Source organism: Stenella coeruleoalba (assembly GCF_951394435.1).
Source record: "Stenella coeruleoalba genome assembly, chromosome: 15".
Classification (NCBI taxonomy): Eukaryota; Metazoa; Chordata; class Mammalia; order Artiodactyla; family Delphinidae; genus Stenella; species Stenella coeruleoalba.
Window position 1 is genome coordinate 17,438,568 of NC_137161.1, and position 22,719 is coordinate 17,461,286.

Here is a 22,719-nt window from a genome sequence, read left to right on the forward strand (position 1 = left end):
CGTGGCAGCCTAGGCAGACGTCAAAATCAGAGTGCTGAACGATGAAAAGGCGAAGGGGCTATAACATATTGCGACGTAAATAATGAATATGCATGCATACTAAACAATTACATGCATTTTGTAAGAACTCATTCAACCAAAGGAACATATGTGAAACATATAATAATGTGCATCTACGAAGGAAAGGCGATGAGAGTGAAGAGTGTGTAAAAATATAGAAATGCACAGAATAATACTTGAAGGTTGTATTAGTTTCCTATTGCTGCTGTGACAAATCAACACAGACTTACTGGCTTAAAACAACCCAGATTTATCATTCTGGAGGTCAGAAGTCTAAAATAGGTCTGCAGGGCTGTGTTGCTTCTGTAGGCTCTAAGGGAGAATCTGTTTATTTGCCTTTTCCAGTTTCTAGAGGCTGCCTGTATTCTCTGGCTTGTGGCTTCTTCCTTCATACTCAAGGCCAGCAGCACAGCATTCTCTCGTCTTTCTGACCTCTGCTTCTCTCTTATAAGGACCCTTGTGAGTACACTGAGCCCACTCAGATAATTCAGGATAATCTTCCTTAATTTCAAGATCCTTAATCACATCCACAATGTTTCTTTTGCCACCTAAGATAACATATTCACAAGTTCTGGGTATCAGGATGTGGACATCTTTGGGAGGTCATTATTTTGCCTATCACAGGAATTTTGATTTGGAGCAAAAGATAGCAGGGGATTTGGAGGGATGTGGTCTGAGCCAGTATTGGGGAGGTGAGGACAGGAATGAATTACCTGACCAGTTTGGCTGGTGGATCAGAAGGTTCGTATTGAGATTGAGAAGGGACTTCAAAATGCCAGGTGTATCCTCCAGGTGTGTCTGTTAGACTTCCGCCCCTCTCCCCGTGGGACACATCACAGAATAGTCCACATGGAGGTAGAGCAGGTAACCACATGTGCCTTGTGTTTTCAGCAGAATATTCTAGCTCCCTAGAGACCAGACTCAAAGTCAGACTGTCCTCCCCTCAGGGGACCAAGTCTGTGCTGTGTGAAGTGCTGGCTGGTCATGTTAACCAAAACATGAACCCGTATTGATCTGTGATAGTTGGGGTTATCATTCAGCAAATATTCACTTCCTCAATCCCCACGTCCCCACTGTGGGAGGCTCAGCCCCCTTGATGTTGGGCTTGCCTAGACACTTGCTTTGGCCAATGTGGTGGATGTGTCCAATACTGAACATGACATGAAGGAGGTCTTACGAACTCTTGCATGAGTTGGCTTGGCTCTGGTGCATCTGTTGTAGAAAGAACATGCCCTGAGTAACTGCTGTCCTTTCAGCCTGGGCCCTGGAATAAACACACATGGAGCAGGCCTGAGCCCAGCCTAGATCAGACAAGAGCTCAAGGACAAATGTCTGTTGTTATAAACCAGTGACTCTGGGGGGCTGTTTGTTACACAGCAACATCCCACTAGTATATGAGCACATATAATTTCATTTTAATCTCACAAGAATCCTAGGAGATACGGATCATTAGTTTCACTTTAGATATTGTAAAATGGGTTCAGAAAGGGTAAAAAGATTCATTCAAGGTCACACAGTGCGTAAGTAAGTTTTGATGGGCAGGAGAGAGAAAGTGTGTAAACGTCAGGCACCTGAGCAGGAGTGTTTACAGGTGGAGGGGAGATGAAGTGTGGGAAGGGCATTTGACTGGTCACACCTAAGAAAAAGCTTACATCGTGCAGAGGCAGCTTCAGAAGGGTAAATTGACATTGAAAATCCGGAGGGAAGGATGGTGACCTCTCCAGGATTCTGAGGTGAAGGATTATCATTTGGCGGCTTACGTAAGAGCCTGTGCTAGGATTGTGTCTCACAGGGTCCTGGCCAGGCGCCACCTTCTATTAGAAGGATCATCCAGGAAACACCATGTATACATTTTAGCCCCTCACCTTTGCTGAGAGGTGCTCACCAAGGCCAGAGAGTGTTTCACAAGTGAGTGAGGCAGATAATCGGCGGTAGATGGGTCTTCCAGCTTCTGTTCTCCTTCCCCTGCTCTTCTGCCAGGGTTCTCTTCTTGGTGTTTTGCCACAAGGTGACTGGGATAGACAACTTTTGCTTCATCACGTGCCCTTTCTCCTTACGTAGGTGAGTCTCAAATGAGACTCGGCAGAGAATAAGCCACCTTTCACTGACAGTGGTTTTTGTTTGAAATTCTTCCTTCAATGTAATGATACTCTTGTACATTTCCAAAAAAAAAAAAAGTGTTGGACATCATAAGAAAGCTTGGTAGGCACTTCTGGGGCTGCTGACACGGCAGGCCTCTCCAAGGTCCAGCAGTCTTGAGCAGAGTCTAGATAAACGTGATTCCTTGGGGGATCAAGAATGTCCTGGGATGGGGGCTTCTCTTTTATGAGCAGCCTCCCCTTTGAAAGACCTCAGATCCGAGTATAAAAAGCTGAACTCTCCAGCTGAAAGGGAAGGTAGTAGTTCTGGGAGAGGGGCCATCAGAGTCCAATCAGGAGATATTACTTTTGTTTGTTTGTTTGACATATTCTGGAAATAAATTGATTTACATTACGAATGGCTTCTCACCAGCATCCCAGCAATGGTGGATTAGCTACACTACGGACTGTTTCCTAATTCCAGGGCCCATGTTGTTCACAGCCAGACTGTGTGTCCCAAGGAGAAGCAGCGTTCGGAATGCTAATACCTTACCTGGGCTCAGCGCTAGGTGGCTTTGAACCATCAAAGATGTTTCAGGTTTTATTCTTTCTCCAGCTTTTTCTCCCTTTTCCTTTTTCTTTTTTTTTTTAACAGACAGGGGGACTTGCCATGAATTAAGTGTAAATTGAAGTGAAGCCCGGAAGATGCTGTGGGCTCACCTTCTCCCCCGCCCTACCCTGAAACTCTTTCTCTGGAAACCGAAACCATGTAATTTAGAAATTGCTTCTCTCTTTCCAACCCATTTTCCTCGGCCACAAAAGTAATTTTTAAACATTCTACAGTTTTTATTTCCAGGCTGCAGTCTTGTGCTGCTGTCCATTTAATTCTTCCTGGCATTTGAACACATGAGCCGTTGATGTCACAGGAGGTGTGGTTGGCCACCCTGCTCCTTGCTCAGCAACCCGCCAGGTGGATGCATCTGGATGGGGCAGAGAGGGAAGAGCCACGTCTGTGCCAGAGCTGGGAAGCAGAGTGCGGCCAGCTAGAGCATTGGATTTGTAGGCAGGGGGTACCAAGGCAGAATGGAGCATGGGGAGAGGAAGGTGGGAGACGCTAAATGATCGAGTTCAGGCGTTGGGGTCCTGCATCTAGATCAGTCAAGGTAGAGTTCGGAGATTCATCACACCATTTACTTTAACAGAGAGGATTGCCTGTTATGAGTTGTCAACTATCGTGGTTCTCAAACTGTGCTGAGGCAGCCCAGGCCACTGCAATGAACTCACCAAGGCACCGTGTGAGGGCATTTAGAATTTTAATTTTAAATGATCACGAAAAACAGTGTCATCTGTCAGACATTGTACAAACTACTAAGTTGAGGTGATCCACAGTTTCACCATTAGATTGGGCTACATTCCTTTCGGTGACATCATATCTTTGCCAAGCTAGGCTTCCTGTTGTTACTGAGGTGAAAAGCAAATATTGCAGAAAAATCAACATGGCGCAGGCAACAAGAGCGGCGGTGTCTAATCTGAATCCACAGTTTGAGAAGTTGTGTAGGGCTTGACAGGTGCACGTATCCCATTAGTAAGCAACCGTGGTTATTTAAGACTGGAATTAACATTTTTTCTTTTGATTTGTGTGTATTGTTTTCTCAAACCACTGTTAAGTGGTTAGGCTATAAATACTTAATAAGTTGTTTGGACTAACGAATAAGTGAAACTATTAGGTATTTCTTTGGTTAGGAACTCTGCGAAAAAATTACCAAAACACCAAGGTCACCATCAAAGTTTGGAAACCTCTGGTTAACTATATATAAAGAATTGGCTGGGAAACTGCAAAGGTAAAAAGAGAACATGAAAGTATTATACCAATATAGCAACTGTGGGAACAGGTACTGCTAGGCTTGGGGAGAGCAAGGGAACAGATTGGAATTAGAAGCATTTTAAAAATTGGAAGAGGGAGCGCTTTTTGGATGGTGCTGGTGTCTCTGAGGTTCTGCAGTGAAGCTTGCTCTTTGAGTGCTGGAGAAACTGCAAACTAGATCCAACTGCTGTGACAGAATGAACTTCCCTGGGGGGTGAAGAAGTGATGTTGGAGTGATGCCCACAGGAACAGGAAGCACTCTCTTCTTCCTCCTAGAGCCCTGCAGGCTCCCTCTATCGCCCCCTACCGGCAGAGACTAGCATAGAGCCAGGTGATGGAGCAGACATGTGATTTATGGAATACCAGCCCCAGCATCATGAAACAGGGCGTAGAAGGGGTGTTGGAGCCGAGAGACAATGGCTTAATAACTATCCCTAGGTCCTTGGATGGTAGCTGTCATGCTCACCCTTGGCCTGAGGTCCGTGGCCCCCAGCGCATAGGTTGCCTCTTGAACCTGGGCCGTATCTGACTCGTGGCTCTCCATCCATACCCCGGGCTGCTGAACGGTGGCGCCCACAGGACAGGGCTGGTGCACCAGCCCTGGTTTTACCCTGTGTTACGTTCCAGCCAAGTTCACTCATCCGTTCAGTGTGGGGATGTGGAGGGGGACACCTAACCCAACGACGGGAAAGATAAGCATTTGAGAGAAGGCTTTCCCAGAACAACTGAGGTTCAAACAATGAATGGAAGCTGGGAGAAAGGAGGGACTAGAGGGAGGAGGGAAGGGTGATAACATTCAGTCAACATGTCAGCTCTGCAGAAGTATCTTCTTGACCGTCATACCTGCAGGCCCTGATGGCCATTTTTATCCAGCTAACCCCCATCGCTTTCCTTCAGAACACTTACGACAACATGCAGTTTTGTCAGCTCACATGTTGGATTGTCATTATGATTGTTTCACTCTGTGTTCCCCACCAGATTTTAAGCTCCAGGGTGGCAGGGACCATGCCTGTTCTTGTTAACACTTTGTCCCCAACACTTAGCCTACCATTCCATAGGTGCTCAATAAATACTTCAAGCTAAGCCGTGTCCAGGGAAAGAGTAAGGATTTTAGTGTAAAGAGAGAGGAAAAATCAAGAAAGATCAAGGAGCTGGTAGCAGGACCTGAAATCAAAGAAGTGAAATTTTAGACCCAACTTTCCCTCAACCCCCTAATCTCCCTTCCCTGCTTGATTTTTCTCTAGAGCACTTACTGCCATCTGACATTCTAATTTTTTGATTCTCTCATATATTATTTAATCTCCCATGTCCCACGAGAATGTAAGCCCCTTAAGGGCAGAGAGGATTTTTGCTTAGTTCACTCCTACATCTAGTGTAGTGCCTGGTACGTGGTAGGAACTCAAAAATATTCATTAAGAGAATGAATTTGTCCAGCGCTTGACTTTTGACAAAGGATACTTGCATCACTCTGTTACAACTGCTTTAGTTGCTCTTCTCACTTCTTAGGAATAGTGGGAGGGACCATTACTATAGTGTGTAACACTCAGACTGGCTTGACACGTCACTGCATGGAGTGTGCATTTGCAGTGGGAGGGAGGGGATTCCTGCTCATATGCCATGTCCATTCGTGCAGCAGAATCTTGATGGCCATTTGCTCCTTTTTTCTTGTATCTTGGACTTTAAATGTGCTGACTCCTTTGCCTGGGGCTTAACCTTCCCACTCCCTACTCTCCATTCTCCATCCCCCCCAAAACTTGTACCTTTACTTCGTTAAATCCCATCCATCCTTTGCCCAAGGCCCCCTCCTTCAGGACAGCCTTCTTGGCCTCTAGACTCCACATTACACTATTGGTGATTTACTCTCAAATATTTACCAGTGGAATGTTATGGATGAGTCACGGGTTAAGCTGTAACCCAGTGCTGTCAGCCTTCCCATAAAGACCGTACTGGTTAGGGGAAGTCCCCTGGTATTCCAGTTGAGAAGCCCCTTCTCCAGAGACAACGCTACGTAGCCCAGGTGTTTCTGATACCATGTCTTGATCCACAAGCTTCATTTTGCTAATCAGTACACTCAATGCCAGAAATTGATTGTGGTGGTTGAAATCAGGGACCTGTCAACTAGCATAAGTATTGTAAATGGACTCTAATTGGTAAAATTGAAAGTATTCAAAATATGTGGGTTGGCCAAAATATTGTGAAAGCACTTTCCAGATGTACATAACGTAGGAGAACCCAGTAAGGCCTCTAGCTCTTAGCCTTAGGGATGGTATCCAAGCCTTGCTTCCTAAACGGTCCTGTGTCACCTGTTGGTTGAGAAGGATTCCTGGTTACCTGATATGTCTGTAATGGTACTTGATTTGCCCCTCGACCAGGAGTAGGCAAGGTACAGCCCACAGCCTAGGCTATCTTTTTTTTTTTCATGGAAAGACATTTTATTTTAAATATAGCAGTGTGTACATGTCAATCCCAAACTCCCAGTTTATCCCTATTTTTGTAAATGAGCTTTCAGAGAATCGCAGCCATGCCCATTTGTCTACACATTTTCTGTGTCTGCCTTTGCATTACAACCGCAGAGACAAATAGCTGAAACAGAGACTGTCTGACCCACAAAGCTTAAAATATTTACTATCTAGACTTTTAACAACAACAACAAAAAGTTTGTCAACTCCTACCTGAGAATACTGTCATAGCTGCCTTAAATGAGCCTACATGCGAGATAGGAGCCAGGTCGCCTAAAAAGACTAAGACAGGTGCTGAGCTTCATTGAGCTTTATGGAGTGGATGGTATGACCTGTTTTGTGCCTGCTTGCTCATAAACATTTGTGTAATAAATGCTCATCTGTGTAGTAGAATTTAGCCTGAGACTTGCTTTTATTATAACCTCATAATGCAGTTATGGAGGAATCATTAACCCTCACTCACCTCAGGTTTCTTTGGTGGCTTCTGGTTTCTATGAAAAAGAATGTAAGGTTGTGCACGAGTCATGATTAAATTGGCTCAGATGAGTTTCCAGCGTAAGGCTGTGTCTTTCTGACATGTGCTGCCTGGAAGCCCAGCACCTTCCCTGCAAAAGCTCCTTCAGGCTTCATCATTCCATCCTTCACAATTGTCGTGTCTGCACCCCCCTCTAGAGCATGAATCTCATGAAGGCTAGAACACGTCTGCCTCATTCCCCTGTATCCCTAATGTCTGTCCCATCTCAGAGGTCCAAGACATGTTTGTAGAAAGGAAAGAATAGATAGAGCTATATCTGAACATGCATTAATGGGACCTTGCTGACTCCAAACTACAGTTGGTTAAAAAGCATGAACCCAGCAGTCAGCTGGACTGAGAACCAGGCCAGGGGTCCACAGTCACCTGCAGGACTTCTGTTTTATCTCAGTGGCTCCCCTGCCTTGCCTCCCTTCTGGAGGTGGGAGCTGTATTTAAGGGAATACAGCTGGGTCAAGTACCATCTGGGAGCTTGGTGGACACTATCTCCTTAATTCACCTCGTAGCCCTAAAAGGCAGAAGTACCATCCCCGTGTTACACATGAGAAAAATGAGGCAAAGACGCAGATGGGACAAGTGACTTGCTTTAGGTCCAGGTGATGACAGATCCAGCACTCTTTTTTACCATGTCATGATGCTTCCCTGCTCAAGAGTATTTTTTCAGTGTTGGGTAAGCCAACGGACATGTGAATGACACACCTGCTCTATGACATCGCTGCAAGAGGGTGACAACAGAGTCACCTGATTCTAGTGGTCGGGGTAGGTAGGACCCAGTGACCTTGGATGGTGAGGGTACCAGTATCCCTAAGTGAAGCCTCTGGATTCCTGCCCTTGCCTACCTTCATAAGGATGTCTGTGATAATATTCAACAAATTCCTGTCCACCAAACATCTGTAATAAATTAGAGGAGATGGAAGGAAGCAAGAGAGTAGGTTTGGATGATGTTGAAAGAAGATGGATTTTATTTTTGTTCCTTTTACCTTTTTTCCCTTCATGTAGCATTTCCATGCAGAAATTGCAAATTAATGGTCACATCGAACTATCTGTCAATGTATTACTGCTCCTTCAGTATCAAATTATGTTGGCAATAATGTTTCCAGCTGCCTAGGACTCCATTGCAGTTTAATTTGAAAGGAACTCAAATCGTATCTCCAAATGGATAAAAAATTCATTTTACATACAAGCTAGCCACCTCCGCATTTTCAGCCCCATGCCCCAAATTATCTCAATTTAGGTTCAACTTTGAATAGTACGTATGTTACAGCCGACTCCACATGCAAAGATGAATACATAGAAAATTCATGAATTGGAAATCTGCTTTGCTGCTCCTTGTTTTAAATAAGGTGTTCTGCCTTGATTCTACAGCTATTGCCTTTGACAGCAGGAATGGAGTCTGGGTCCATTTAAAGCAAGAGGCTGGAATTCTAACTTAACCACATGATTACCTTAACAGCTGGAGTATAGAGAGAGCCCTGATTTCACTCCTTCACTTACTGTATTTCCCCTGCAGGATGTTAAGGCCTTGATTCTGGTTTGGTCTTCAGTTATCCCCTGCTTTCTGTATTTACTCATTCTTCATTTATTAATCAGCTATATGTCCAGTTTTAAAAATGAAGAGATCTAGGTGCTCACAGGTTAGCAGGCGAGGTGAGCATGAACCAAACATCCAAACATTAATCTGCAATTTGATAAGGACTATGGGAGAAGTATTAAAGAAAACAGATGATGATTCATTCTGCCTGGGCAAGAAAGGCTTTTGGAGAAAGTTACAAAGAAAGGGTGGCATTGGAGCCCGGCCTTGAATATATTGAATAGGGATTTGCCAGTGGCAGCCCAAGCAGAGGGAAGATGGAGGTGTAAAAGGATTCAGGATGCAACACTCACTCTGCTTTAGGAATGTAGGGTTCAAAGAGTGGGCAGTGGAAAACGAGGGAGGGAATTTGGAGGTGGAAAGGTACATGTTGCAGGTTGGGCTCTGGTATTAGGTTGAAAATGGTACTTCAGTAAGATCTAACATGGAAAGAAGAGGAGTGGTGAGTGATCAGAAGTTAGGAGGCCCACCCTACCTTTCCAGAGGCAGCTGCAGAGTAAAGAAGCTTCTGAAGATATGAGTTAGTCACACACACACGTATACACTTGTCCCTAACATATGTAAGAACACAAATGGGTCTGGGACAAGATACACACACAGACCTGCAGCCTCTTTCCTTCTCCTTTCACCTGCCTCCATCCCTCCCCACAAAGGTCTCCTCCTCCAAACAGCCACGCTCTGATCACCCGTTGGACCTAGGGGTACATACATGGAATATGGTGTGACCTTGGATGGCCAAACCAAGGGAAGAGGTTCACACAAGCTCCAGAAATGAGTTTGGAGCCACTGGGACAGGGAATTCTAGGCTGTCAGGTGTCTGGAGCCTGGTCCAGAATGGGGAGCCCAAGGACCAGGTGGAGACGTTGGCCCATTGACTCCTGCTTCAGGAGGGGGGCAGAGTCTGCAGATGGCCGGAGTGTGCTCCCCAATTCACAGGACTCGGGACAGGGCCCTCATGCCAAGTCTAAGGGCATAGAGACAGTGAACCCGGAGGCCAAGCCACTTTACTTGTCCATCAGAGGACGACTTTCCAGCTTCCCAGGTAAGCCACACTCTCTTCCCACTGTATGCCATCTCAGTGGCCTGTAGGCTGTTACTCAAGAAGGTCATATGGACGGAGTCTTATCTGGAGGCAGAAGCCATAGGCTCTAGGCTTGGGCATATTTACACGAGGGATGTAAGTTCAACAAACCAGTCTCCACTGCACACACAAGGCTTTCTCAGCAATTTCTGACTTGTTTGTACCAACCGGAAGGTAAACCTGAGACTCTACCTGCTGTAGGCAATTACCGGAGCAGAAGCTGGGTGTGGCATCTGATGCTTGGCGGGGGTTATAGTGAAAGCATGAATGCCTCCATCATACATTTTGAAAACTAGTTTCCATCATGTAGGATCTTAAGACGTTCTCTTGCTTGAATTGAAAAATAGATAAGTTCACCTTAAAGACTCGGTGACGTGCTAGAGGGGACAGAACAGGGGACTGTGGAGTCAAGGGGGTCCAAGCTCAGTTCTCAAAAACAGGTCACCATCTGTTCATCTCAGTTTAAGCAACATGAACTGGCCCATCATCAGACTCAGTACCATGTGCTGGGGTTGCTGGACAAACAGCACATGGTCCCTTGCAGCCTGGGAGGAATGATGTATAAAGGAACAAGCAGTTCCTAGAAAGCGTGACGGATACTGAGTGGGCTGGATAGCTGTGCAAAGTGCCGTGGGAGTCCAGAGCTGGGGACTTAGCTGTGTGGCCCTGGGCAAGTCATGTCCCTTCGTTGGCCTCAGTTCCCTACGTCGGACAGTTGTTTTCAGCACGCAACTGCCCAGCCCATAGTTATTGCTTAATAAAGAGCCACTGTCTTGCCCTTTCTTGAATGCGAGTTCTCGAACTTACAGAACACTTTCACCCACGTGTATGTAATCCACGGGGCCACCAGAGGTCTTGTCTTTTGCACTTGAACTGAGATGTCCTTGAACCTCTTAATTCCATAGCCTAAGAAAGCCCAAATCATCTCTCAAGGTGTCAGTAAAACACATGGACATATTTTCCAAGTCCCCTTTGCCTCTGGTCCCTTTGTACCCATGCAACATCTTATTTGGCCCAAGTGAGGCATGCAGATCTCAGAAGCCCCAGGAAATCAAATCACAGCCAATCATCTTGTGGTATTTTGAGGACCCTGTTGAAGACTAGGAGTCACATGAGAATAGTCCCATTGGGCTCCACCCAAAAATACACCATCTTGTTCACCCCCATCCTCTCCTATTCAATGCCAGCAGCCAGTGAGTTCATTTTTCTCTTCCTCTAAAGGCTAAGCACAGCCGATCCCAAGGCCCTGGGACTGCAGCGTCTACTCCAAACAAGCTTCTTAAAGCATTTCTCCAAGAAGGGCCATTCTCTCTAAGAGGAACGCCCACAGCTAGGTAGAGACAATTTTCTCTCTCTCTTTACAGTTCATTTTATACACATTAACGGCCCTCTGAGATTAGCGCAATAATTTCCACTTTATAGATGAAGAAATGAAGGCTCAGAGATGCAGTGCCCTTGCCCAAGGTCACACAGCTAGTGATGTAGCATGGTGGGTGGGACGGGGGGCGGGAAGTACACGGATTGAATCTCTAGCCTGTGCTTAACTACTCCCAGCGAAGGGAGTCTGACAGAAGAACTTATGGGGAATGCCGATCATAAAAGAAGTTACGTTTCTATCGTAACAAGTGCCTAAACCGTATAGAATGAGGATTAAAAAAAGTTTTGTTTTTTATTATATGTTGTGCACAAACACATCTATTTAATTTGTGTAAAGTGTAAATAGAATATTCATAATAAAATAAACATAGTCAATGTTATATATGGGGGTCTGGGACCAAGATCAGTAGGGAGGGCTGGAATGGGAGACAGCACTAAGGTGAGAAGGCATGATCAGATCTGTTGTTATTTTTTTAAATTAAAGTATAGCTGATTTACAATGTTGTATTAGTTTCCGGTTTACAACAAAGTGATTCAGTTATATATATATATATATATATATATATATATATATATATATATATATATATATATATATAAAATCTTTTTCATATTATTTTCCATTATGGTTTATTATAAGATATTGAATATAGTTCCCTGTGCTACACAGTAGGACCTTGTAGTTTCTATGTATAATAGTGTGCATCTGCTAATACCAAACTCCCAATCCTTCTCTCCCCGGAACACCCTCCTCCTTGGCAACCACAAGTCTGTTCTCTATGTCTGTGAGTCTGTTTCATAGGTAAGTTTATTTGTGTCATATTTTAGATTCCACATATAAGTGATATCATATGGTATTTGTCTTTCTCTTTCTGACTTACTTAGCTTAATGTGATAATCTCTGGGTCCATCCATGTAGCTGCAAATGGCATTATTGCTTTCTTTTTTATGGCTGAGGAATATTTCATTGTGTATGTATGCTACATCTTCTTTATCCATCCCTCTGTCAATGGACATTTAGGTTGTTTCCATGTCTTGGCTATTGTGAATACTGCTGCTGTGAACATAGGGGTGCATGTGTCTTTTTGAATTACAGTTTGTCTGAATATATGCCCAGGAGTGAGATTGCTGGATCAGATCTGTTTTTAGAACGATGCCCCTGGAGGGGCCTGTTTGGAAAAAAGTGGAGAGGAAAGAAGGAAGGGTTGAGGGCTGTTGTGGGAGGCTAGGAAAGGATGAGTTGTGTTGTCAATGAAAGGAAGGGGAATTCCAAGGCACTGTCCATGGGTCACAGTGACCTGTTGAGGATGCTGTGTGTTGAGGATGCAATTTGATTTCTAGACTGTGCACCTCAGTGTGGTGAACTAAAGAAATGGGGCTGGTTTCTCAAGGGGAGGGGATGTGGCCAGATGAAATGTAAAGAGGTAGATCAGAACTCCAGCATCCTTCTCAATTAGTATTTCCCCAAAGTGCTGTGTGTGCTGTTAGTGGTACCCAACATGGTTTTTGGTGGTACCCTGATGAAAACAACTTTGCATTGTTTTAAATGGTAAACATTTATTTATGGCAAGTGATTCAGGTTTTCCCTTTAAATAGTTGTGTTTTCTTTTAGATGCCTTATTTAAAAAAGAAGAAGGAGTTTGATTTACAGAAAAATGTTAATTAAATTATACTCTAGGTGACGAAATCAGGAAGGCAGTGGCTGAGTGATTGGGCTGAGTTTGAAGAGCTGTTCTCCCCTGTTTTAGCGGGGCCTCCACCCCACCTTCCTGACAGCCTCCTCAGAGCCCTGTGTCTTGCGTGTGTGTCTTGCAGACCCGGTGCACGGCCCGCAAAACGTGGAGATCGTGGACATCCGAGCCCGGCAGCTGACGCTGCAGTGGGAGCCCTTCGGCTACGCGGTGACCCGCTGCCACAGCTACAACCTCACGGTGCAGTACCAGTACGTGTTCAACCAGCAGCAGTACGAGGCCGAAGAGCTCATTCAGACCTCCTCCCACTACACCCTGCGGGGCCTGCGCCCCTTCATGACCATCCGGCTGCGGCTGCTGCTGTCCAACCCCGAGGGCCGGATGGAGAGTGAGCAGCTGGTGGTGCAGACGGAGGAGGATGGTGAGTGAGGCGGTGCGCATGCTCACTCGGGAACGGGGAATGCCAGACCTGCTCGGGGGGCCATGCCTAGCGCTTAGGAGGTTTTATGTTTCCTGCGTCTTTCATCTCTCTGTTGGTATATCAGCCCCTTTTCTAGGCTCTTCAGTAAAGCACCACACAGGCTATGCAGTGCACAACTCCAAGGGGTGCTGTCCCCCTAGACAATGGCAACTCTGTTGCAGACACACGCTCAAGTTTGACCTTTCTACATCCCCATCTCTCTTCTCACTTTATACCACCTGCTACACCAGCGTTTAACCACACTGATGCCTCCCGAAAGAGAAGCTGTGTATTGATAGTATTGTTGAAGCATGTTGAGTTTGGGAATCAGACGGCTCTGGATTCTGTAAGAATAAGGATCAGAAAATACACTTAAAGAACTTGGCACACACATTGAATGCACCCAGAGCCGCATATTCACCTGGGTGTCCTACAGGCATCTTCAGAAGTACCCAGAAACAGGGCTTCCCTGGTGGCCCAGTGGTTGAGAGTCCGCCTGCCGATGCAGGGGACATGGGTTCGTGCCCCGGTCCGGGAAGATCCCACATGCTGCGGAGCGGCTGGGCCCGTGAGCCATGGCCACTGAGCCTGCACGTCCGGAGCCTGTGCTCCGCAATGGGAAAGGCCACAGCAGTGAGAGGCCCGCGTACCTCAAAAAAAAAAACAAACAAAAAAAAACCCAGAAACGAACTGTCTCCTCTTCTATACGGACTTCTCTCCCTGTGTTCCTCACATCAGTGAACTGCATCTACTAAGTCAAGGTAAACACCTGAAGTCAGCCTGGGTGCCTCCATGTCTCCCTCCCCATCCCCCAGCTCCACGCCCACAACGTTCCGATGAGTTTGCCTTCTGCAGTTTATCTTCCAGCATGCCTCTTAAGACTCCAGGAAGAGAGAGCCACGTGTACTTCCCAGAACACATCTCTTTTTCCCGCCCTTGTCTCCTTGCCCATGCTGCTCTGTTTCTCCTGCTCAGAATGACCTCTCCTCCACGTTTGTGGGACGAATTCTATTTATAATCTTTCAAGTCTTTGCTCACGTGCTACTTCCTCCAGAAGCTTTCCCTGAGTGCCCCAGGCCAACTTGGGTGTTCTTCTCAGACCCCTGCTGTATTTTGCATGTAACTCCGCCACGGTGGTTATGTTATTTATGGTAGGACAGGACTTGCTGGTTCTAGGACTTATCTAAGAAACACTTCTCTGTGACCATATTTCAGTTTTCCTTCCAGCCAGACTGCTTCTGGCCTCGAGGGGTGTCTTTAGTTAGTTTCCTGGCATCAGACTCATGTGGATTGATCTGCAAATGATCGATTAAGGAAGGTTTCCCAGGGGAGACTGGGGAGGGAGTGGGGAAAGCAGGACAGTGAAGGGGAGGAAGCCCAGGTACAGCTTCAGGCCAAATCCAGGGGGCTGTGACCTGGGCCTGCAGGAGAACTCTATAGGGCAGGTTATATATCACTGTGGTTCCAGATCACGGCTGCCAGCCAATGGTTAGGTCTGGAATGGGGATGGAGGATTGGGAAGTAAATTCTCAGGAACTTTTGGCTTTCTACACATGCAGACAAAACACCAAAGGGCACAAAAATGGCATAAAGTGATTAGAAGGGATCCGGGCAGAACTCTGTCATTGTTACTACATGAGGCAAATCCTCACACTTGACTCAAAGCAGAGCCTCTTCCATGGCGGTCCTGTCTAGTACTCTTATTTCATATAAGCAAGTCGAAGGACCCCTGAGTGATGGTCCCTGGTGGGATCCAGACCCACACCCTCAGCTGCAGAGTCCCACAAGGAGATAGAGGAAGGAGCTCCAGCCTCTCACCTTGTCTCCCAATTCTCATATCACCCCGTCCCATCCTAGACCTGGAAGTTTTATCAAACCTGCCTTCATGACAAACCCTTCCTGATCCCCTTTAAATTCATCCTCACAGCCACTCTGTTCGCAGCCCCTGTAGACTGTGCTTCTAGGTAGCAGTAGCAGTGGGGACTCAGCCTCTGTCACCTTGTTCCCCCATCTTCCTATCTTGTAATGAACCTCAGTCTTCTGTGGGTGCAGCTCTCCCCAAGACCAGCTTCTCCAGAAGTTCTGAGTGCCCTGTTTCCTATGAGCCTGTTGCCATCTATCCTCCAACAGAGAGGGTCAGACATCTCATCTTGGCTTCATTTTGCAGCCCAGGACATGTGGCCCTGGATTTCGCTTTTGATCCAGGAGTTTCCCAAGATCTGGCTCCATTGTTTCAAAAATGTACAGCCCCTTCCTCCAGCAGGTAGAATAATGCCCTCTTTGAGAAGGCAGACTCTGGAGCCAGATACGCCTGGAGCAAGTTGCTTAACCTCTCAGTGCCTCGGTTTCTCATCTATAAAAAGGAGATAGTAATAGTACCTACCTTACAGGTTGTTGTGCTCGTTAAAAAGGGTGGTGTATATAGAAATTGGAATCATGCTCATCAGATCGTAAGTTTTCATTAAATGTGGCTACTACATTTGCACTAAAAAAAAAAAAAAAAAATCTTGACAAAGAATCCTCTAGCACAACCAACCCAGAAAGCACCCACCCATTTCTGCAGAGCTATAGACGTCCACTGTAACTGGTTGTAGATTATGACATCAGCTTTCAAGGCGTGGCGATGTGGTCAGTGCCTGGTTGGAGAAGCAGAGCTGGGGCAAGTAGGGGGGTTTAGTGACAAGTGTTCATGAGGGACCTGGTTGTTAGACAGGGAGGAGCCACTGTTGAGAACCAGCATGAAGATTCAGGATGCAGAAGATGAACAGGAGGGTTTGGCCCAGGAACAGCTCAGGGCATTTTTTTGCCAAGATGCTCTGCCCACCTTGGGCTGCTTTTTGAGGGTTACCTCCATGTGCAACAGCAAATCCCAAATCCCATCCTTAAGGCATGCCTCAGCCTCTCCCTTTCTTCGTCTTGTCATCATGAAAAGAAAAAATCACAAGGCCTTGATCAAAACAAATTGAGAGCAGCAAAGCTTTGAAATTAAATTTTAATCAAACACCGTTAATATCACATCCATTCCTGCTCTACCGAGATGTGTGGCCATTATCACAGTAAACACACCAACATTAAGACACCAGGCCTCCATCCTGTAGCCCTCCTGAGGCCCCACCTCAGGAACCACCGGGCTGCAGGAAAGTCTCAGAAGAGCACAGTGCTCTCTGCATGCCGGGATTAGGTTCCATTTCTCCTAAAGAGGGGAGAGGCACCATCTCTGTTTGCTGGGAGCTCATTCACCTCAAGGTCGAGCTGGGGGTGGAGCTCAGCTCTAGTCCATGAACCGAAACCCCCTTTGGGGAACCAAGGAGCAGCCTTGCAGATTGAGCTGACTGGACTCACGCTGCTTTCATCTGTGCTACAAAATTGTCTTCTGGGGAATATACGGAATTAGTAATTTCATCACTCCGGTGCTTTCGTGAGCGTGTGAAGTAATCCACCACTGGTGAGAGGAGGTCATGGCCACTGAGCCCTGTTGCTTCATCTGGGAGGTCATCGTTAATAGGAGACTAAACAGGTTCTTTATTTTTCCCCTTTTCTTCACAAATGTCTCATACAAAACCGTGACTCATTTATTAGGTGGTTACTTCTCTGCCTTCAACCAGACCACAGCCAAGACTGTGAAATGGAATCTAGACACTCACAGGCATGTTATATTTTATACAATGACTCATACCCAAGACCTTACTTTGAAATGTTTCAAAACCATAGAAAAATTGAAAGAATAGTACAAACGAGATCTGTAAACCCTTCACTAGATTCAGCATTTCTGAATACCTCGCTGTCTATTTTTTCATATATATATATATATATGATACCTAGGTATGAGATATTTGATATGGAAATATATATAAACATACATAGAATATTTTTAACTCTTTGAAAGTAAGTGGCAGAAATCATGATACCTGACCCCTAAATTCTTTAGCATACATGACATGACCTAAGGATAAGGCCATTCTCCTCCATACGCACAGTACCATAGAACATCTAAGAAATTTAGCATTAATTTTCAAATAATCAAATAGATAACCCACATTCATATTTCCAATAATATTAAACCTGATTTTATGTGACAAACCAGAATGTGAGACATGTTTGGCAAAAATGCTCTACGGGTTGGTGACGTATATTTCTCACTGTATCATGTCAAGAGGTACGTAATGTCAGGGAGCGCCCTCTACTGATGTTGCTGCATTGGTCCCTTAGATAAGATGGGGACCATCCAGTCCCTCCACAGTAAATGCAGCACCTTTTCTCTTCGTAAATTAGCTCACTTGTGCAGTGATGCTTTGAGATCCTTGAGGATCCTATTCCCCAAGAACTTTTTTTTAAATTTTATTGAAGTATAGTTGATTTACAATGTTGTGTTCATTTCTTCTGTACAGCAAAGTGACTCAGTTTTACATATATATATATATATATATATATACTTTTTCATATTTGTTTCCATTATGGTTTGTCACAGGATATTGAATATGACAATAGTTCCCTGTGCTATACAGTAGGACCTTGTTTATCCATCCTATATATAAGTTTGCCTCGGCTAATCTCAAACTACCAGTCTTTCTCTCCTCTACCCCCTTTCCCCCTTGGCAACCACAAGTCTGTTCTCTATATCTGTGAGTCTGTTTTTGTTTCATAGATATGTTGATTTGTCTCATATTTTAGATTCCACATATAAATGATGTCATATGGTATTTGTCTTTCTCTTTCTGACTTACTTTGCTTAGTATGATAATCTATCTCTAGGTCCATCCATGTTGTAGCAGATGGCATAATTTCATCCTTTTTGATAGCTGAGTAATATTCCGTTTGTGTGTGTGTGTGTGTGTGTGTGTATCACATCTTCTTTATCCATTTGTCTGTTGATGGACACTTAGGTTGTTTCCATATCTTGACTATTGTAAATAGTGCTGCTATGAACATTGGAGTGCATGTATCTTTTCGGATTAGAGTTTTGTCTGGGTATACGCCCAGGAGTGGGATTGCTGGATCATATGGCAACTCTCTTTTTAGTTTTTTGAGGAACCTCCATACTGTTTTCCATAGTGGCTGCACCAATTTACATTCCCACCAACAGTGTAAGAGGGTTCCCTTTTGTCCACACCCTCTCCAGCATTTGTTATTTGTAAACTTTTTAGTGACAGCCATTCTGACTAGTGTGAGGTGGTACCTCATGGTAGTTTTGATTTGCATTTCTCCAATAATTAGTGATGTTGAACATCTTTTCATGTGCCTATTGGCCATCTGTATGTCTTCTTTGGAGAAATGTCTGTTTAAGTCTTCTGCCCATTTTTTGATTGGGTTGTTTGCTTTTTTTGTTGTTGAGTTGTATGAGCTGTTTGTATATTTTAAAAATTAAGCCCTTGCTGGTCACATCATTTGCAAATATTTTCTCCCATTCTATGGATTGTCTTTTCATTTTGTTTATGTTTTCTTTGCTGTGCAAAAGCCTGTAAGCTTGATTAGGTCCCATTTGTTTTTTTGTTTGTTTTTTTAAGAGTTTTTTGATGTGGACTATTTTTAAAGTCTATTGAATTTGTTACAACATTGCTTCTGGGTTTTTTTTCTGTTTTTTTTTTTGGTTTTGGCCATGAGGAATGTGGGATCTTAGCTCCCTGACAAGGGATCAAAACCATACCCCCTGCATTGGAAGGTGAAGTCTTAACCACTGGACCACCAGGGAAGTCCCAGGCCCCACTTGTTTTTGTTTGTTTGTTTTTGTTTTTATTTCTACTGCCTTGGGAGACTCACCTAAGAAAACATTGGTATGATTTGTGTCAGATAATGTTTTGCCTACGATCTCTTCTAGGAGTTTTATGGTGTCATATCTTATGTTTAAGTCTTTAAGCCATTTTGAGTTAATTTTTGGTGTGAGGGTGTGTTCTAACTTCATTGATTTACGTGCAGCTGTCCAACTTTCCCAACACTACTTGCTGAAGAGACTTTTTCCCATTTAATATTCTTGCCTCGTGTGTCGAAGATTAATTGACCGTAAGTGCATGGGTTTATTTCTGGGCGCTCTATTCTGTTCCATTGATCGTATGTCTATTTTTGTGCCAGTACCACACTGTTTTGATTACTGCAGCTTTGTAGTACTGTCTGAAGTCTGGGAGGGTTATGCCTCCTGCTTTGTTCTTTTTCCTCAGGATTGCTTTGGCAATTCCGGGTCTCCCCAAGAACTTTTGACCCAGTGGTTTTAACACTCCTTGATAATCCTCTCCTGAATCAGTTATTATGCTGATATTTACAAAAGGGTGCTCTAAATCTAGCATTCCCTCTACATGTATTAATTTGCATTGTTCTTTATAAAAGAGCTTTTCTCTCCTCATCCCCCTCCCCATTTGTTTTCCCTATTGACTCGTGGGTCATTTTTTCTTCCTCAGTGTATTAAACTCCATTACTATCATTATTCTTTTCAGTGCTCAAACTGTCTTAAATATGGCTGGGGGGGTCCCTTCAGATTGGCTCCTAGGTCCTTTGGACATGCTCTCATTAGTCTTCCTTGCTTCTAGTGCGACAGAATATTCCAGACTCTCCTTGTAATGTCTCTGCCCCAGACCTGGAGTTAACCAGTTATCTGAGGATATCTGGTTGTTTTCAGAGACGCATCTTAGTTGTGCTCGATGGGGTGTTACTGCCTCTAGGCTCTCCAAGAAGGTAGAGCTGGGGAATATAATTTTATCTGTTTTAAATCATGAACTCACACTAATTCAAATCCAACACCTCAGGATTCTTCTGCACTTGCCCTCAATCCATATATATCTATCTCCCTCCTCCCACAGTGAAAACCCCAACATTCACATATTTTTTTCATTTGCTCCATGCTGCAATACACACAAAGTAGTCTCAGAATTACAATACCAGTCCTCCTAACAAACAAGAAAATTACTAAATTAGGTTAAAGATTTTCTTTTTAGTTTTTCTCTCCTTGAGTAGTCACGATACCATATCCAAAAGTTCATTCTTTTCTCTGGATGGTTATATTATCAATTTGATACCCTACTAGGATCATTTATTTCAATTTTAAGGTCTGCCTTCCCCCCATCCTTTTTTGTTCAATGTCATTGTTTCTAACATCAAAACAGTTTCTTGGTTCAAAAGTCAAAACTGTATAAAAAGGTACACTCAGAGAATTGCCAGCATCTCTCTTTCACACTGTTTTTACCTGCACCTGGAAGGTAACCATTTGTATTTATTTCAGATACATCTTTCCTATAGTTCATTTTGCAAAAAAGTAAAAATTATCTTTATTTCTCTTATTTTTATGTAAAAGATAGCATAGTAGGTATACTCTGCATCTTGTGTTTTTGTTCACTTAATATATCCTTGAAATCAGTCCATGTCGGTTTGTACAGATTTGTGTCATTCTTTTTTACAGCTGTGTGGGACTTCGTTATGTGGATATACCATGGTTAATTCAAGTAGGGTCCTGTGGACACTTGGTTGTTCCCATTTTTTGCTATGACAAATAATACTGTATCCAGTATTGTACATATGTTGTTTGGTATTGTGGAGATGTATTTTCATGAGAAGTTCCTGAAAGTTGGATTACTGGGGTCAGTGCGTAAATGCAGATGCATTTTCGTTAGATGATGACAGATACTCCTCCATAGAGATCCTTATTATTTTACATTTTCATCAGCAATGTAGATTTGTTTAATCTTAACACCAAACATGAAAAAGCAAACTATCATTTTTCTTATTTTGCAATAAGGAATGTAGATTCCCATATAATTTATAATAATTGTATAAAAATCTAATTGATTATTAATCATATAGTATATAATATATTAACATAATATGCTTAATCACATTGAATATATCCTTAATCACATATAATACATGTATTATTGCATTTAGTATAAGACATGTACTTTCATCATAGAGAAGAATGATATTTTAGGAATGAGTGCTTGTATTTTATGTGCGTTTCTAACAAGGTTAATTATCTGGTTTCTCAGGTCACATGAAGCTAGAAGGAGACTACATGTTGCTAGGGACGTGTACTTGGACAGTGACAAGATGCAGTAACAAGAGGCTGCATGTTGCTAGGGATGTGTACTTGTACAGTAACAAGCTGCAGTAACAAGAGGCTGCGTGTTGCTAGGGATGTGTACTTGTACAGTAACAAGATGCAGCACATAAAATCTGGAAAAGAGGACAGTGAGAAGAAAAGTATAAAAAGCGATAACAACAAGGCAATAACTGGTGAAATCCATAGTCATTTAGTTAAGGATAAAAAGCTATACACATCTTAGTAAGTGCCGAGCCATCATTTAATTAGGGCTCAGTACATTGTTAATCTTCGCAGAGCTGACCTTGAGCTATCATAAAGGATAAGGAGAAGTGCAGTTACAGGTTTTGAATGTCCATTATGAGCTAGGTGTTGAGCTGATATTCTTCATTCATACAGTCAGTTGCCAAATACTGTGATGTAGATGCTACTGATACTGGGTGGAAGAGAAATCTGAGGCTCGGGTAGTTTAAGGAACCTGTCTAAGGCTACTTAAGTAACAAATGGCAGAGCCAATAAGTAGATCCCAAAATCTTATCTGTGCTTTTCCCCCAACCCTATCTAAGATACAATCCTATTCCTGGCCAGTATCTCCCTAAACACTCTCTCTGTTTTATCCTTTTCTGTAGTACTTATCATTACCTGAAATACTGTGTGTGTGTGTGTGTGTGTGTGTGTGTGTATGTGTGTGTTTATTGTCTGCCTGGCACCTAGTAGATGCTCATTAACTATTTGTTAAATGAATGAATAGCTAATATCAAAACCCATGCCTCTTTCATTATATCACGGGGCCCTGCTTATATATGCTAAGAAGGTAAAGACGTGTATAATATATTTTATTTCCACTCAAAACCAGCTGATACTGGCTTGATAGAGCTAATCATTAGCCTCTCTTCTAACCTCTGAACCCAGTGATATCACGTTCACTGCTTAAAATCAACCACGGTGGAGATATTTATACCATGGAAATCAGGAAACATATTGAGTTTTTATTTTGTTTTGTTTTCCTGGAGAGCTGGCTGTGAAACATTTACTAATACACCACTGTACAGTTCCATTAAAAAGGTATGTTGGACACCTTAAGATATAAAAATTTATCCAGAAAAAAATTATCTTTCCTCCAGCAAGACTGGAAATTACAAAGTGGATTGAAATTGTTTAAATCTATCTTGTCTCTATAAGACAGACTCCTCTGAACCATTTTCAAATTGTTTCAACTTTTAAGTTAGTTCTGAGCCTCTATAATGAACAACAACCAACTAACCAACAAATATGGCACCTGGAATGGAGAGGCAAAAAATAAATAAATTATAAAAAAAAGAAAAAAAACCTAGACAAGATGATAGGAAGGAAAATTGGTGCTGGCTGTGCAGGGCTCTGTGCTTTTATAAAAACTGACTTGTTACTTCTCACAACTACCCTCAAAGTTCACCATTAGCCCCACTTTTCAGATACAAAAATGGAGGGGAAGAAAGAAGAGGAAAGGATAAGACAGGAGAAGAGAGG

General features: G+C 43.6%; 1 protein-coding gene across 1 annotated transcript in view; it reads left to right on the forward strand.

Annotated features, from left to right (window-relative positions):
• PTPRT (protein tyrosine phosphatase receptor type T) overlaps positions 1-22,719 on the forward strand; it is a 1,078,581-nt gene that overhangs the window by 651,081 nt on the left and 404,781 nt on the right. The window contains 1 exon segment of the mRNA XM_079943946.1: positions 12,858-13,154. Coding sequence (XP_079800072.1) covers positions 12,858-13,154 — 297 coding nt within the window.